Source organism: Chiloscyllium punctatum, chromosome 26 (genome assembly GCF_047496795.1).
Source record: "Chiloscyllium punctatum isolate Juve2018m chromosome 26, sChiPun1.3, whole genome shotgun sequence".
Classification (NCBI taxonomy): Eukaryota; Metazoa; Chordata; class Chondrichthyes; order Orectolobiformes; family Hemiscylliidae; genus Chiloscyllium; species Chiloscyllium punctatum.
Window position 1 is genome coordinate 69390011 of NC_092764.1, and position 18024 is coordinate 69408034.

General features: G+C 40.8%; 1 protein-coding gene across 1 annotated transcript in view; it reads right to left on the reverse strand.

Moving 5' to 3' along the window:
- hydin (HYDIN axonemal central pair apparatus protein) overlaps positions 1–18024 on the reverse strand; it is an 869275-nt gene that overhangs the window by 566688 nt on the left and 284563 nt on the right. Inside the window, exon 10 of the mRNA XM_072547579.1 lies at positions 8141–8240. Within this exon, the coding sequence (XP_072403680.1) occupies positions 8141–8240 (100 nt within the window). The remainder of the gene's footprint in view (positions 1–8140; positions 8241–18024) is intronic.

Here is an 18024-nt window from a genome sequence, read left to right on the forward strand (position 1 = left end):
TATATAAATCACACAATCTATGTCACAATAGTTCAAAAATGGGAAAACAAGTAGGCTACCTAGCTCATTCATTATTCAGTGAGATCATGGATGATTTGCAACCTAAGTCCATCTGGTTTCCTTTACCTCACATCCCTTCAAAGCTCTGGTCAAGAATAATCTATCATCCTTGATCTCAAAATTAGAAATTGATTTTGTGACAACTTTTTTTAATGTGAAGTAGCATTCAATTGCACATAGACATTTTTCTTAAATTCATTCTCAAAATGTCAGACTCAAATCTCTTGAAAATATCCTTCAGTCTTACATTGCCATATTAGCCAATACATTTTTCATGTATTCAATCTGTACTGATAATGTCTGAGTTGATTTCATTTATTGTAGTTACATGTACCTAAGTACAGTGAAAAGCTTTGTTTGTAAGCAGTACAGGAGATCCTAGTAAACAAAGATATACAGAGCATAGGGTGCTTAGATCGAGCAAGGCATACAAAGTTACAGCTGAACAGGAGGCGCACAATGCAAGAAAAGTGTGGAACAGTTATAAGAAATGTGAAAATAAGATGTGCTGCAGAGAGCTAGCAAAACGTCACCCAGTGTCAGTGCCATCTTGAATCTTGAAAACCTTGATCAAACTGCTGATCAACCTTCTAAATTCTACAGGATACAACAAACGTTGTGTAATCTCTCCTCATAATTTAGACTTTTGGAGTTTAGATATTATTCATTATCAGACATAATGTAGTCTAAAAAAATCTAAAATCTAATAGCTGACCTAGTTTGCAGAAAGTGTTGAGGGAATGAAAGGGAATGGCCTCTTTCTGCACTGTAGGGTTCCACAATTTTATGATATTTGACCTTGTGCCCACCATACACCTGCTCCCATGATAGTATCAGTGGCAGTGATCATCACATAGACATTGTGGAGACTAAGTCCCATTGTTACAATTAGGATACCCTTGTTTTGTCTTACACTGCCAAAGTAATAAGTGGGATTGACTTTAAACAGATTTAAACAATCTATGTAGTGCTGTGGGATACCAGCAGCAGAAGCTTATCCAACCACAACGTGGTATCTCATGCCCAAAATACTCCCCACTCTAGTACTGTCATCAAAGCTTGGAACCAAGCTTGGTTCAAAAAGGAATACTGAAGGGTAAAGCAGTAACAGGACTGGAAATATCAAAAAATGAAGTATCAACCTGATGAAGTTATAACACAGGATTACTTCCATGCCAAGCAGCAGAGTAGCTTGTGATGGACACACAGATCTGACCTGAACTCTGAAGTCCTGCCAATTCCAATTGAGAACAATGATGGACAAGTAAGCAGCCACTAGGAGAAGGAAGCTTCACAAATTTTCCTATCCTCAATGATGTGGGAACCCAGCACATCAGAAAAAGAAAAAGGCTAAAACATTTACATCTATCTTCACCCAGAACTCAAACATTTAGGCTTAAAGTCTAACCAAGAACAGAGAGAGCTGTAATGTTAAAAGCTCTATTTTCCAAATCAAATGCTAAACAGTCCAAGAGGAACTTAGTGAGATAGATTTTGAAATAACAAAACCAAAAGGAAGCTCTTGATTCAAATAACAAGCTATTAATCTCCAAAATAGCTAAACTAAAAATAAGTCATGGCATGAAACTGTACAAACATTCTGCCTGTTGAGACAGAAAAGACAAGATCCTTACAATTGGTAGCATTATATATCTACTGCATTAATTGATTAAACTTGAAATAATAACATAATACCTCTTGAGCATAAGAGTGCTTTGCTAATGAATTAGCTGACGAATTCTATGGATTCTTTAAAAATATAAATAAATATACTTACAGTATATCATATTAGCTTAGTTACTTCAAAATCTTATATGGTGTTGCCTACACAGAAAAACATTTAAAGGTGTCCCAAAACAGTAGTCAGAGTTTTATATGTTAGGGCAATAAATTGAAAGCAAGATGGAATGCTGAGTGTGAACAAGAGATTGGTTCAGCTGAATTGTTGTGTACAGTCCCGGAAACCCTATTTTAAGACAGATTTGATAAAATAAGAACAGGAATAACAGATTATGATGAAATTTAGACGATCATTGGAGGTTGACAATGGAAGAATCCAACAGAAAATTTCCAGTTTGAAGAGAAAAAAATAATAAAATACTGTATCCCATTAGTTGATACATTGGCATCAATAGAATACAAGCATTATTTCAAAACTTTATAGAATATGGAACTTTTTGACAGAGGTAATGGTGTGTCAGCAGGAATGGATGTTAATAGTGTACGTCTATATTGAGCATGGTAGCCTGCATTACACGCAGGCTGAAGGCTGAGAAGAACCCAATGCATCTTTTTATCCAGCTGGAAGGTCTCACAGAGTGGAAGGACACATAAATCTGATAACTATAAGAGACTTATTCTCAGCAATGGGATGAAATGAAAACTGACGCATTCAGCCAATTTGGATCCACTTTCTTAAAGGGCAGTCGCCTTTGAGGTTACCTCAATTTGTGCTGGAGATTTCCCTACTGATTTGTTGCTTTCAAGTCTAAATAATTTTAGCTGGTAAAGCTGTATACCTCTTTCAGCTATGTGTCAGCAATTTAAAGTTGGGTTATTTGTAGGTCAAGAGGAAAACAGTTTCTCAACTAAGAAGTGCCTGGTTTTTGTGATGAACATATTTTCAGCTTATTAAAGAAAATAACTGCACCACTCTCAAATGTAACAGAGAATACTTTCACATGCAAACCATTTTTCAAAAACAAAATGGCAATTTTATTGCTGCCCAACTGGAACATATTACATTCAGCAAGATGCAAATGTCTTCAACAGAAACCTGAGCAAAAACAAACACTGTTAAAAGCAAGCTCTATTTTGTACACTATTTACATGCAGATCACCGATTGCATACGAAGCACAGCACTTGACCATTATTCCTTCTCAACTGAGTGACTGCCTCAAGTCAAAAACTAGGTTGTGGTCCAGAATAAGCCTACATATAATAGGAAGGAAGAAGGAAAAAGTTCTGACCTTAATAGCAGAGTATCCACTGCATTTTTCTTTTTGAATATTTAGTTGATGGAGTGTTAAGTTTGTATAGAAATTGAATGAATGAGGATGTACAAGTATCTGAGTTCCTTCCCTGCAGTTTTCTCCACTATCCTAAAGTGGTGGTGGAGAACAGCCCAATATCCAGCACCTGTTGAGACCAACTAATTCATCGTGGCCAGAAATTCAACCAGAGGAATTCCTCGTTTAGTTGGCTCTGTACTGCACTTATCTATTCAACAATGGGATGAGCATTATTAGAATTGTACTGATTTATTTTACTTGACCTACATGATTTATAATCAGCAACTTGCACCAATATAAAAAAGCAGTCTGAAACACACAGAGGTGAAGCAACCTGACACTGAACAATCACTGGAGAAGAACAAGAGCAGATAGCCAATAGCAAGTTCAAATAGATTAGATTAGATTAGATTACTTACAGTGTGGAAACAGGCCCTTCGGCCCAACAAGTCCACACCGCCCCGCCGAAGCGTAACCCACCCATACCCCTACATCTACATTTACCCCTTACCTAACACTATGGGCAATTTAGCATGGCCAATTCACCTGGCCTGCACATCTTTGGACTGTGGGAGGAAACCGGAGCACCCGGAGGAAACCCACGCAGACACGGGGAGAACGTGCAAACTCCACACAGTCAGTCGCCTGAGGCGGGAATTGAACCCGGGTCTCAGGCGCTGTGAGGCAGCAGTGCTAACCACTGTGCCACCGTGCCGCCCACCAATAGATAGGCTTCAAAATGCTTTGGGTGTAGGAAGACATGTAACTGGGCAGGATGTTTTCAGGAGATAAAATGGAAAAGAAAGTACAGACAACAGTGAGTGACTGAGGCAGCAAGTGTGTAGACAGAGAGAGTTACCAATTCAGGCCAAGGTAATTTCAATAAGATCACCTCTCTTCGTCAAAACTCTGGTCAGTACAGTCCCAATTTGTTTAGCCTTTGCTCATAAACAATCCCTCCATGCCAGGAATCATCCTTCTCTGAACTTTCTCCAATGAAATGATATCTTTACTTGAATAAGAGGACTAAAACCGCTCACAGTACGATCTCACCAGCACTTTGTGCAGTTGTAGTTAGACTTCCCAACTCTTATACACCAACCCCCTTGAAATAAAGGCAAACATTCTATTAACCTTCCTGATTATCTGCTGTCCCTGTGTGCTAGTTTTCTGCATTTTGTGACGAGGTACCCCAAGTTGCTTTGTATTGTTGATTTCTGCAGCTTTTCTGTATTTAATCAATACTATTCTTTTGTTCTCTTCCCATCATAAACAACTTGACATTTTACCATATTATACTTCATTTGACAACTTTTGCCCACTTAACTTATCGATATCTCTCTGTAAACTGATGTATCCTCTTTGCAAGTTGCCTTTCCACTTATTTTTGTGTCGTCTGCAAAGTTTGGCTACAGTATAGTCACTTCCTTCATCCAATTGTAAATAGTTGCTGTCCTAGTATTGATCCCTTTCAAATCCCACTGGTTAAAGGTTGACAACCTGAACAAGAACCCCTTATCCCTACCAACTGTTTCCTGCCCATTAGCCAATTCTCTATCCACACCAATATACTACCTCCAACACATGGGCTCGTATCATATGGCTATTTTGAGGTACCTCATTGAATGCCTTCTGGAAGTCCAAATATGTCTACATAGTCCCCTCTAATAACTCACTGCAGCTGAGATAATGTTTGAGGATTCACCTACTGAGGTAGCTTGGGGTGAAGTTAGAAACAGGAAGGAAGAGGTCACCCTGTGAGAGGTGTTCTATAGGCCTCCAAATTGTTCCAGGGATGTAGAAAAAAGGATAGTAAACATGATTCTCGATCGGAGCAAGAGTAACAGGGTAGTTGTTATGGGGGACTTTAACTTCCACCATATTGACTGGGAATACTACAGTTCAAGTAGTTTAGATGGGTCAGTTTTTGTTCAATGTGTGCAAGAGGGTTTTCTGACACAGTATGTAGACAGGCCAACAAGGGGCAATGCCATATTGAATTTGGTACTGAGGAATGAACCCGGCCAGGTGTTAGATTTAGAGGTAGGTGAGCATTTTGGCGATACTGACCATAATTCGGTTATGTTTACAATAGCAATAGGCAGAGATAGGTATATACCACAGGGAAAGAGGTATAACTGGAGGAAAGGCAATTATGATGTGATTAGGCAAGATTTAGGATGCATAGGATGGAGAAGGAAACTGCAGGGGACGGACACTCTTGAAACTTGGAACCTATTCAAGGAACAGCTACTCCGGGTCCTTGTTAAGTATATACCTATCAGGCAGGGAGGTAGTTGTCGAGAGAGATGGCATTGTTTACTAAAGAAGTTGAAGCTCTTGTCAAGAGAAAGAGGAAGCCTTATGTGAAGCGTGAACGCTCAGTTAGGGGGCTTGAGAGTTATAGGTTAGTCAGAACAGATCTAAAGAGAGGGCTAAGAAGAGCCAGGAGGGGTCATCAGATGTTATTGGCGGATAAGATCAAGGAAAACCCTAAGGCCTTCTATATGTATATCAGGAATAAAAGAGTTACTAGAGTAAGATTAGGCCCAAGGTAGTAGTGGAAAGTTGTGTGTGGAACCTAAGGGCATAGGGAAAGCGCTTAATGAGTACTTTCGTCAGTATTCACATTGGAAGAAGGCAGTGTTAGTGAGAATATGGAGATACAGGCTACAAGATTAGATGGAGAAAGTGAGGACTGCAGATGCTGGAGATCAGAGCTGAAAATGTGTTGCTGGAAAAGCGCAGCAGGTCAGGCAGCATCCAAGGAACAGGAGAATCGACGTTTCGGGCATCAGCCCTTCTTCAGGAATTCGGAAGAAGGGCTGATGCCCGAAACATCGATTCTCCTGCTCCTTGGAGGCTGCCTGACCTGCTGTGCTTTTCCAGCAACACATTTTCAGTACAAGATTAGATGGGATTGAAGTTGGCAAAGAGAAGGTTTTAGCAATTTTGGAAGATCTGAAAATACACAAGATCCCAGGGTTGGATGGGATGTATCCTCGGATTCTCTGGGAAGCCAGGAAGGAGATTGCAGAGCCTTTGGCTTTAACCTTTATGTCATCATTGTCGAAAGGAGCAGTGCCAGAGGACTACAGGATAGCAAATGTTGTTGCCTTGTTTAAGAAGGGGAGTCGGGGCAACCCTGGTAATTATAGGCCAGAGAGCCTTACTTCGGTTGTGGGTAAGGTATTGGAAAAGGTTATAAGAGATAGAATTTATAATCATCTAGAAAGGAATAATTTGATTAGGAATAGGCAACACGGTTTTGTGAAGGGTAGGTCGTGCCTCACTAACCTTATTGAGTTTTTCGAAAAGCTTACAGAACAGGTGGATGAAGGTAAGATGATTGATGTGGTGTATATGGACTTCAGTAAGGCTATGAAAGCTAAGATAAAGTTCCAAACAATAGGCTATTGCACAAAATACGGAGTTTCCGGATTGAAGGTGATTTAGCGGGTTTGGATCAGAAATTGGCTAGCTCAAAGAAGACAGAGGGTGGTGATTGATGGGAAATGTTCATCCTGGAGCTCAGTTATCAGTTTGGGGCCACTGCTGTTTGTCATTTTATAAATGATCTGGAGGTGGGCGAAGAAGGGTGGGTTAGTAAACTTACGGATAACACTAAGGTAGGTAGAGTTGTGGATAGTGCCAAAGGATGTTACGCATTATAGAAGGACATAGATAAGATGCAGAGCTTGGCTGAGAAGTGGCAAATGGAGTTTAATGCGGAAAAGTGTGAGGTAGTTCACCTCGGTAGAAGTAACAGGAATGCAGAATACTGGGCTAATGGTAAAATTCTTGCCAGTGTAGAAGAACAGAGATATCTCGGTGTCCAGTTGCATAAATCCCTGAATGTTGCCACCCAGATTGAGATAGTTGTAAAGAAGGCATATGGTGTGTTGGCGTTTATTGGTAGGAGGATTGAGTTTCAGAGCCACAAGATCATGCTTCAGCTGTACAAGACACTGGTAAGACCGCACCTGGAGTATTGCTTACAGTTCTGGTCACTGTATTATCGGAAGGATGTGAAAGCCTTGGAAAGGGTTCAGAGGAGATTTATTAGGATATTGCCTGGTAGGGAAGGAAGGTCTTACGAGGAAAGGCTGAGGGAACTGAGGCTGCTTTCTTTGGAGAGAAGAAGGTTGAGAGGTGACTTAATCGAGACGCATAAGATAATCAGAGGGTTAGATTGGGTGGATAATGAGAGCTTTTATCCTCCGATGGTGAAGGTAAACACAAGGGGACATAGCTTTAAATTGAGGGGTTATAGATTTAGGACACATATCGGGATAGTTTCTTTATTCAGAGAGTAGTAAGGGTGTGGAAAGGCCTGCCTGCAACCGTAGTAGGCACCAACATTAAGAGCATTTAAATGGGCATTGGACATACATATGGATAATAATGGACGACGTAGGTTAGATGGGCTTCAGATTAATTTCGCAGGTTGGTGCAACATCGAGGACTGAAGGTCCTGTACTGCACTGTAACGTTCTATATTGGTTCACTGTCTGGCTGAGAGCTCCTCAAAATCTCTAATAAATTTGTCAGACACAATTTTCTTTACATGAAGCCATACTGATTCTGTTTGGTAAGATTATGATTTTCTAAATGTTCTGCTATTACTTCCTTCACAATAGTTTCCAAACATTTTTCCAATGATTATTGGCTAATCACGTAGGATTACCCATTATTTTTGCCTCCCTCCTTTTTTTGAAAAGGGATATTGCATTAGCAGTTTTCCAATCCACCAGTACTTCCAGAATACAAGGCGTTTTGGAAAATACCAACTAATGCATCCATTACCTCTGTAGCTGCTTCTTTTAAGATCCACAGAAGCAAGCTATCAGGGCCAGGGGACTTTAGCCCCGTGAGTTTGTCGAATATTACTTCTCTAGTGATGGCGATGGTACTGAGTTCTACCTCCATATTCTTGAGCTGAGCCAGTAGACAAGTCAGATAGAACTCAATCAGGTAGCAGGATAAATGGATAAATAGCATGAAGTGGGTTGGAATAGGCAACATTAAAATTTAAGATCGTAGGTGACGAATAATTGATGTTATGTACCTGTGATGTCACAGTAGACTGTTTGGTAGTAGACTTTTGCTTCTTTAGGTCTGCAGATTACATTTACTTCAGCGGTGGAATTGGGCCAGATATCCCCTTCCTGAAAAAGAACCCCAAAGGCATAGCCAGTTAAATGTAATAGTAACCAACAATATTTCAAAAAAACATACTGTGTTACTGTCATCTATCATATTCGCTGAAAGATGTCTTTTATCAGGTATACACCAATTTCAAAAGCAACATCCCATATATAATAAGAATCTGAATTCAGTACAAACCATGCTATTGTTCCAAGGGCAGGGTCTCAACTTTGTGTATTTAACCGAGGCTAATTCAATTTGAAGTGATAAGTTAACAGCAGAGAATAGTTCCTCCTGTCTAATGTTGGAATGATTTAACTTTTATTGCTCTTGCTACACATTAAACTTGAAACCAAATTGTGTTTGACTTCCACAGTGTAAATAAAGTCTGACAAATGCCCTTCATCTCTGAAAACAAATCCACATCAAACCAAGACTAATTAGTTAATACAATACATAAATCATTGTGACATTTCCATTCCCACAACAGGTATTGTTGCAAGCCAAGGAAAACTTGGGAAAAAATCAATTTTCTATACTCAGTTATTTATGATATATTTCATGACAGTAGGGTGGTAAAAGCACAAAATAGCTAAATGCTGTTTAATAAGTAATGTTATGATCCAACAGCAATGGATTTTCCACAGTTTCTCAATGGTACTGTGACATCCAGAGGTTTAATTGTAAAACATAACTGCTAACTTCACCTGATACTTTAAGCCCACAGCTCTCAAAAATCAGCAAAATAAATCAGAGATCTATAAGTTTCAGGTTCAAGTTACAAAATTGCCTTTATGTTTCATTTAAATAAAATTGTTTCTCCACTGTAACATATCATGGAAATAAGCACATTATTTTGCATAAAATTTTTTTATGTTCAGCTAGCAGCTCTACCCATTCATTGGTTGAGTTAGAGATTTGTATGATCAGATTTGATTTAGACTCATGGAAATGTATAACACAGAAACAGATCTTTCAGTCCAGCTCATCCACACTGACCAGGTATCCTAAATTAATCGACTCCCATTTGCCAGCACTTGACCCATATCCCTCTAAACGCTTCCTATTCATGTATCCATCCAGATGCCTTTAAAATATTGTAATTTTACCAGCCTCTACCATTTTTTCTGGCAGCTCATTCTGCACATGCACCACCCTCTGCTTGAAAAAGTTGCCCCTTAGGTCCCTTTTCAATTCTTCCCCTCTCAGCTTCAATCTCTGTAGTTCTGGACTCCCCCCACCCCAGGGAAAAGACCTTGTCTACTTACCCTATCTACAGCCCTCATGATTTTAGAAACCTCTGTAAGGTCACCCCTCAGCCTATTCAGCCTCTCCCAAAAGCTCAAATCCTCCAACCCTGGCAACATCCTTGTAATTCTTTTCTCAACCCTTTTAAGTATCACAACATTTTTCCAATAGGAGGGAGGCCAGAATTGCACATAACATTGCTTGATTTGATTTATTTATTCCCATATATATTTTGTTACAAAATACAGTGAAAAGCATTGTATAATGTCACCACTCTCTGGCACCATCTTAAAACAGAAAAGTAAACCAAAACATAGAATGTAAAAGCAGAAAAATAAAGAAATAAAGTTCAACTGTACAGTCCTTCTGGTTAAGGGCTCAGACATAGGCCTGGAGCTGCCAGCCATGAGTGCCTTCTCCATGCTACTAGAACAACTCACCAATCTCTAGCGCCATCTCACCTCCACCGATGCTACTGTATCCCACACCGGCCCAACACCTGACTCTGTTGCCAACACCAAGAGTCCATTCAGGGCCCCCCTCACCAATGCAACCACTACCGATGCTGCCAGGTCTCACACTGGGCTCAAACACACCACCGTCACCACTACCGTGAGTCTGCACTAGATGCAGACAAGACGGGAAACCCAAACTCACCTCCACCCAGCATCCTCCTCCTAAAACTTGCTGATATAGAGAGAAATGTATCAAAATAATGGCAATCTTTGTAATTTCCATGGTTTATATCACAGTACAAAAGTTGTAAATTGACAAATTACAAATTGTTTCCAGCACTAAACATAGTAGAGAAAACAAGTTGGCAGCTAAAAGAAATTTCAAAAATAAAAGATCCAATTTCTGGAGTTTACTGATAATTTGCTAGCTTCTCATGCACCTTTGATTCCTTGATTCAAAGTAGTTCTGCATATATAGATTGTGAGCATCACAGGCAAGGCCAGCATTGATTGCCCATTCATAATTGCCTTTTAAGAGGGTGTTGGGGAGCCACCTTCCTGAAAAATACAGCAGACCTTATGGGATAGGTACCTTACAGTGCACTTAAGAAGGGAATTCCAGGATTTTGATCCAGTGACAATAAAAGAACAATGATATAGTTCCAAGTCAGGAATGACTCGGAGGGAGCTTGCAAATGGTGGCGCCTATGAGTCTGCTGCCCTTGTCATTCTAAATGATAGATGTTTTGAATGAGCTGTCGAAACAGCCTTGGCAAGATTTTGCAGTGGATCTTGTGGTTGGTACATATTACTCCGAATGCACATTTGTGGTGAGAGAGTTGATGTTTAAGTTGGCAGAGGGGGTGCCTTCAAGTGGTTCAAATGGATGTGACAGGGCTATAGAGCTTTGATCTGATCTGGTGGTTGTAGGATTGTTTACGTTTTATATAGTATGGGACTTCCATGTTCAGCATCCTCATAGTCCTGTCTTGTCAGAGAATCATAGAGTCATAGAGATGTACAGCACAGAAGCAGACCCTTCGATCCAATGCATCCATGCCGATCAGATATCCAAACCCAATCTAGTCCCACCTGCCAGCACCCGCCCCATATCCCTCCAAACTCTTCCTATTCATATGCCCATCCAGTTCGGGTCCTTCGTTCTGCGACCACTAGGACTCATAACAGCACACAAACCAACAGCACTCTCAGACAACAACTCACCAGAACGAAGGACCCAATACCCAGCATGAGCAAAGCCAATGTAGTGTACAAAATCCCATGCAAGGACTGCACAAAACACTACATAGGACAAACAGGAAGACAGCTAACGATCCGCATCCATGAACACCAACTAGCCACGAAATGACACGACCAGCTATCCTTAGTAGCCACACACGCGGATGACAAGCAACATGAATTCGACTGGGAAAACACTACTATTATAGGGCAAGCCAAACAGAGAACAGCCAGGGAATTCCTAGAGGCATGGCACTCATCCACAGATTCTATCAACAAACACATCGACCTGGACCCAATATACCGGCCACTGCAGCGGACAGCTGGAACTGACAACCGGAAGCGGCAGAGACAAGCTACTATAAATGCCAGAGGAAACATCACAGAAGCGCTTCACAGGAGGCTCCCAAACACTGAGGATGTCACCTAGACAGGGGACGAAACGTTTGCAAGATAAATTCCCAGCTCGGCGAACAGAACCACAACAACGAGCACCCGAGCTACAAATCTTCTCCCAAACTTTGAATTACATCAATATTATTGATGACCTTTTGGTATATATTGAGGGATTGGTGGTCTCATACACACTGTCTAGACAACCTCCAGAAGATTCACCAGGGAGATCTTGATATTTCTAAGTGTCAGGTCAGGGTGCAGCAGACCGTATGGTGTCCAAGTATCTCACATTCTCTTGAAAACATCGTCTTCTACTGGGTCACTTGTCCCATGAACAGAGATCTTTTAAAAAATCCTTTGCCCTCTGCCTATCCAGCCATGGCCTGGGAACACCCTCTTCAGCAAATCAAATTGAATATTTTGTGCACTCACATCTCCACTAATGTCAGTCCCACTGAAGCAACACTCTCCTTCCAAACCAACAACCCAGCATTACCAGGATTGTCATTATTTTACTTTCGCCTTTCAGGAGACCATGAATGGAAAGGCTTTCTCCTCCCCCTCCATCTACAAACAGTTTGCCCACTTTTGTCCATACTCTGCTCAGTTTTCTTCTTACGCCGTAGATCATGGGGATGGGCCAAGGCATTCATGGTTTGAAGCAAATAATATGACCAGGCACTTGAAGTCAGAGCCAAGACCTTCAAAAATGTATTCTCAGCTCTGCATATTAAAGAAAAATTATCAATGTCAAAAACGACAGTGTGACTGATCTATTGACTCTACTTACAGTAAACACCCTGCCATAAAGTTATTACCAAAGTAGCATAGGACATGCCAGGAGAATGTACAGCATGGATGGAGGCCATTTTGGTACAAAACAGGACAAGTAATATATAAACTATAAAGCCAAACTTTGAAGCCTTTGATTTCACTTAACAACTCCCAATATATTTCATAAATAGCTATAAACATTTGCAGAGAAGCTACAACAACAATTTAGGGAAAGGAGGCAACTGTTTTCCCATAACAAAATCCCATAAACAACAACAAGATCAACAAAATTATTTTTAGTAATATTGATTGAGAATTTAACATCAGCAAGAACATCAAGACAACCTTGTCTGTTCTTTTTCAAAATGTGGAGAAAGTGAGGACTGCAGATGGTGGAGAGCTTACACTTGAAACATAGATTCTCCTGCTCCTTGGATGCTGCCTGACCTGCTGTGCTTTTCCAGCACCACACTCTCGACATTTTTACAAGATATGTCCATCAGAGTGAAAAACAAGAATTGGTTTAACACTTCCTCTGGAAGCCAGATATTCTATGAAGGCAGCACTCTTTCGGCATTGCACTTAAGTGTCAACCTGATTGTATATTCAAGTCACAAAGTAAATCTGAAAACTAAGTCAAAACTGATCTCAAAACAAGAAAAAAAGGAGAAACTTACAGACAAAAAGGACAACGCCTGCTTCACAAGGTGTTTAATTACCAACAGTGATGAAAGAAAATTGTCAGGGGTCGAAGGATTACAGAAGCTAATAGGCAGCCAATACTAGCAGATCATGCTGTTCACTGGCCGAATTTAAGTTTTCAACAAAAGTTCAATCAAGAAATTCACAGTTAAGTTTTGTGAAATGCAAAGGCACATTTTGAAAGCAATAGAGTGCTAATAGTCAAATTGCCAAAAGGAACAGCAGGACAAGCATGGAATCGTTACCCTGCTGCAGAAGGTTGTGACAGACGGCAAACATTCAGAGGAAGCAATGCCATTAAGAAAGCAATGTGTCAGCACAATTCTCCTTATCCTACAACAGCTATTCTAAGTCAGCATTGTCAGAAATTCTACACATATCATTTGAACCAGGTAAAGTCATTCTGCAACAGCAGCTTTCCCAGCATGTCAAAAAAGATAGGAAAAACATTGATTGCCTCCGTTTCACATATCCCTTTCAGCCTTCCATTTTTCACTTTCAATTCTGCTCTATTTTGATCAGTAATCTATGCAGGTTAACTATAAACTCATAAGATATTGGAACAGAAGGAGGCCATTCTGCCATTCAATGAGATCATCACTGATCTGATAATTCTCAACTCCATTTTTCTGCCTCTTTCTGCTGAATATCCTCATCACCCTGCCTGGAAGACTGACCCTGCTCTCCCAGTTTGTCAGCAGCTATCACATTTCCTCTTTGCTCTAATTGTGCAGAGCATAACATGCTATGAGTAGCAGGTGCTGTTGTTGGACTGGGGTGGACAAAGTTTAAACATCACACAATACCAGGTTATAGTTGTACAGGTTTATTTGGAAGTACAAGCTTTCGGAGCGCAGCGCCTTCGTCAGATAGCTCGTGGGGCAGGATCATGGGTCACAGAATTCATAGTAAAAGATCAAAGTGTCATACAACTGATCCAATGTATTGAATAAACTTAGATTGCTGTTAAGTCTTTAATCACTTAGATTGGGGAAGCAGAATATGACTCTAACCTCACACCTTTAATGCATTGTCTGACCTGAGATATCATCTTTTTCTATACTGATAAAACCTTAAGTTACCTCGGGACTGTGACTTGAAAGAAGTTCTGAGATTTACATATTAATCAATCAAAACCTGCCCATCTCTATCAGCATTCCGCAGAGACCATTCCCTCCACGACTCACTTACCCATACCCCCTACCAACCCTCCACACCTGACACATTCCCTTGCCAACGCATGAGGTGTAAAACCTGCGTCCACACCTCCCTCGTTATCTCTGGCCTTAGCCCCAAAGGATCATTTCAAATGTGGCAGAGATTTTCCTGCACATCCAACCACCTCATTTACTGCATCCATTACTCTCAATATGGTCTCTTCTACATCAGGGAAACAGGACACCAACTCAAGGAACATTCAGGAAACATGTCTGGGATGCACATACCAAACAAACCCACTGTCCTGTGGCCAACTACTTCAACTCTCCCTCCCACTCCCCCAAGGATGTGCAAGTCATGGGCCACTTCCACCACCAAACCAAGTCCAGCCACCACCTGGAGGAAGAACGCCTCTTCTTCTGCCTTGGGACCCTCCAACCACATGGCATCAAGAACAACCTCACCACTTCCCAAATCTCCCCGCCCCCACCTCATCCCAGATCCAACTCTCCAACTTATCACCACCCTCTTGAACTGTCCTACCTGTCCATCTTCCTTCCCACCTATCTGCTCCACCTTCCCCACCAACCTATCACAATTACCTCCCACCTGCATCCACCTATCACCTTCCCATCTACATTTCCCCCAGCACCAACCCAAACCCCCTATTTATCTCCCAGCCCCTTTCCCCTCCCAGCATCATGGTGGCAAAGACATGACGAAGGGTTTATGCCCAAACTCTCGTGCTCCTCAGATGCCTGCTCTGCTTTTCCAGCGCCATGCCTTGACTTGCAAGTGACACAAAAATTGGCAGAGTTGTGGATAGTGAGGAAGGTTATAAAAGGATACAGCAGGATAAAGATCAAGTGAAAAGTTGGGTGCAGCAATGGCAAATGGAGTGTCAGGTGATTTATTTTGTGAGGTCAAATGCAAGAGGAAAGTATATAGTAAATGGCAGAACCTCAGAAGTATTGATATACAGGGTGATCTTGGGGTCCAGGTACATAGATCCCTGAAAATGGCAACACAAGTGGATAAGGTGGTAAAGACTGCATTAGGCATGCTTGCCTTCATTACTTGGAGCATTGTGTATAATCAGGCCACATTTGGAATATTGTGTGTAACACTGTAGGAAGGATGTGGAGGCTTTGGAGAGAGTGTAGAAGAGGTTCACCAATATGTTGGAATGGATTGCTGTAAGGAGAGGTTGGATAAACTTGGATTGCTTTCACTAGAGCATCGAAGGCTGAGGAAGAACCTGATAGAATTACATGAAATTAAGATATGCACAGGGTGAATAGTGGGAGCCTTTTTTCCAGGTAGAAATGTCAAATACAAGAGGCATGGATTTAAGGTGAGAATGGAAATATTTAAGGGAGATGTGAAAGACAAGTGTTTCACACAGAAGATGATGTGTGCCTGGAACACTGCCAGGGCAGTTGGTAGAAGCAGATACTTTAACAATGTTTACACAGACACAAGGAATAGAGGGATAAGGACCATATGCAGGTCAATGGAATTAGTTTAGAATAGCATCGTGATGTCAAAGATATGGTGGGCCATATCTTCCTATGCACCGCTGTTCTATATTCTATGAAAGTCCTTCTCATCTCTGTCTTCATTGTGCCATCCCTTATTTTGAGATTGTGCCCTCTGGTCCTAAATCTTCCCACAGGGGAAACAACCTTTTTACTTCAACTGTACCACGTCCCGTAAGAATGTTTCATGTTTCAATAAGATCTCCTCTCATTTGTCTATATTCCAATGAGTACAGGCACAAACTCTCAACTTTTCCTCATAAGAAAGTCCCTCCATACCTGCTATTGGCCTCGAGAGAACCTTCCTTGGACTGCCTCCGGTGCTTGTGTATCTTTTACTTAGGTAAAGGGACGAAAACTGTTTACAGTATTCCAGCTGTTGTCTTATCAGTGTTCTGTATAATTTTAGCAAATTCTCCCTACTTTCATACTCCAGTTTATTTTAAACAAAGGCCAACATTCCATTTGCCTTCCCTGTTACCCACAGAATATGGATGTTTTGTATCTTTCTGCAGTCTTTCTCCATTTAATAACATTCAGCTCTCCCATTATCCCATGGCTGTGTTTCATGCCTGAGGTTAGGTTTGAAAGGTGAGCTGCCACTGAAGAGTCTCACCCATGGGGATGCTATGAAAAAGACTGCTTATGGATTACCGAGTTTCATGGAATTTCCTCACATGTACCATCAATAGCCAAATATCTGGTTTTTATACTCAATTTTTATACTTTTTTCAGTCAAATATAACAGCCCAGTTTTTCCTTCTCCCAGTTTCTTGGAATAATATTTCTTATTATTTTCTCTGTCAAGCTTCAGAAAACTATGAGCAACTATATTTCACCCACCTAATTCCCTTTGGTTGAGAAAACTAACTCAGGACAGGCCACATCCTGTACTGCGGCCTTGCTCATCTCCACAGTTCAGCACTATGAGCTCTAGGAGCTTTATACGCACCTTTCCCTACAAGTATTTCTCTTCAATTTCTTCTTCCAGTGTTTTGTGAAAACGTTTGACTCTTTGCTCAACAGATTCACAAGATTGAATCTTGACCTTCTTGACCTACATCCTAGTAGCCACTAATTATTTTATTAATAATAACCATAACAATTAGTGTCAGTAATCTATCTAGCTGCAGAAGGCAAAACAGATAGGTTTGATCTAATCCTTCACACCAACTGTGACAATTAACACAGCACACTTCTCCTCTGGAATCATGAACTATCCCTTCACTTTTACATGAGACCTCCACAGGCTGTTCTTACAGAGGAATACAGATAAGCCTGCTTCATGGGAGTAGCCCCAGAGGGAAATTCTGGGAAGCATGGAGTGGTATGGCTAGCAAAGGTTAGGCAAAGGAAGTTTGCGATGACTAAAGAATCAGGGGATTACTCCTGCTCTTCCCAGAACTATGGGAAGATTCTTTCAAAAATGTTTCAAAGAGCTGACCTTTAGCTGACAGCTGCTGCTTAGGCCACAGAGACTGTTGAATCTTCCCGAGTAGTTGGTTGTCTGTTTGCCCAGCTGATTACTTATCAAGTTCTTTGAGAAAATTGAAAACTGGCATTACGCTCCTCATTTACACATGGAGTAATTATTATTCCTCCAAGATGCAACTTGCTTAAGATGCATTCTGGAAGGAATACTGCTTCCGGGTCATGTCATGGACACTTCACGGGAACCACATATTGACTGTGAAGTAACCTTTTTAAAACATTCAGATTTGTAGCAGTGGGTTGAGACAATAATTTGGCACAAATTAGCAATTACACACAGAGCATATCGGTGGGAGCAGGAAGGTAATACTGTTTTTGATTTTGTTCCCAGACATCCAAATGGGAAGTATTCAATTTCCAAGATCAATGTCTTGAGCTCAAACTTCACGAGTTTTGAGTAGATAAAAGGGGTATTCTGGAAGAATGTTATAAGTGGATGATTTGGATCTGTTACATTTTAATACACATGGAAATTAATTGAAAGAAGAGCGCCAAACATGTGGATAAGAATAAAACTTTTAACAATATAAATAATGGGGAATGTGACAACCAGGTCCAGAGATTTAGATTGTTTAGGAAATTGGGCCAATACGCCACAAATGCAGTCCCTAAATTTGTGGTTTTCAGACTGTGTAGGCGATTCCCTGAAAACAGCACACTTCTTTGTCAATAGGGACGCTGAAACTTAGCACTTAATATCAGGCAAAGTGGAATACTCATCTGATCCGTCGATATTCTCCTGAATCCTGTTCCAAAATCTGGACTTTGCTTATTGTATACAGTGTCAGTAATGTTTTTGACGA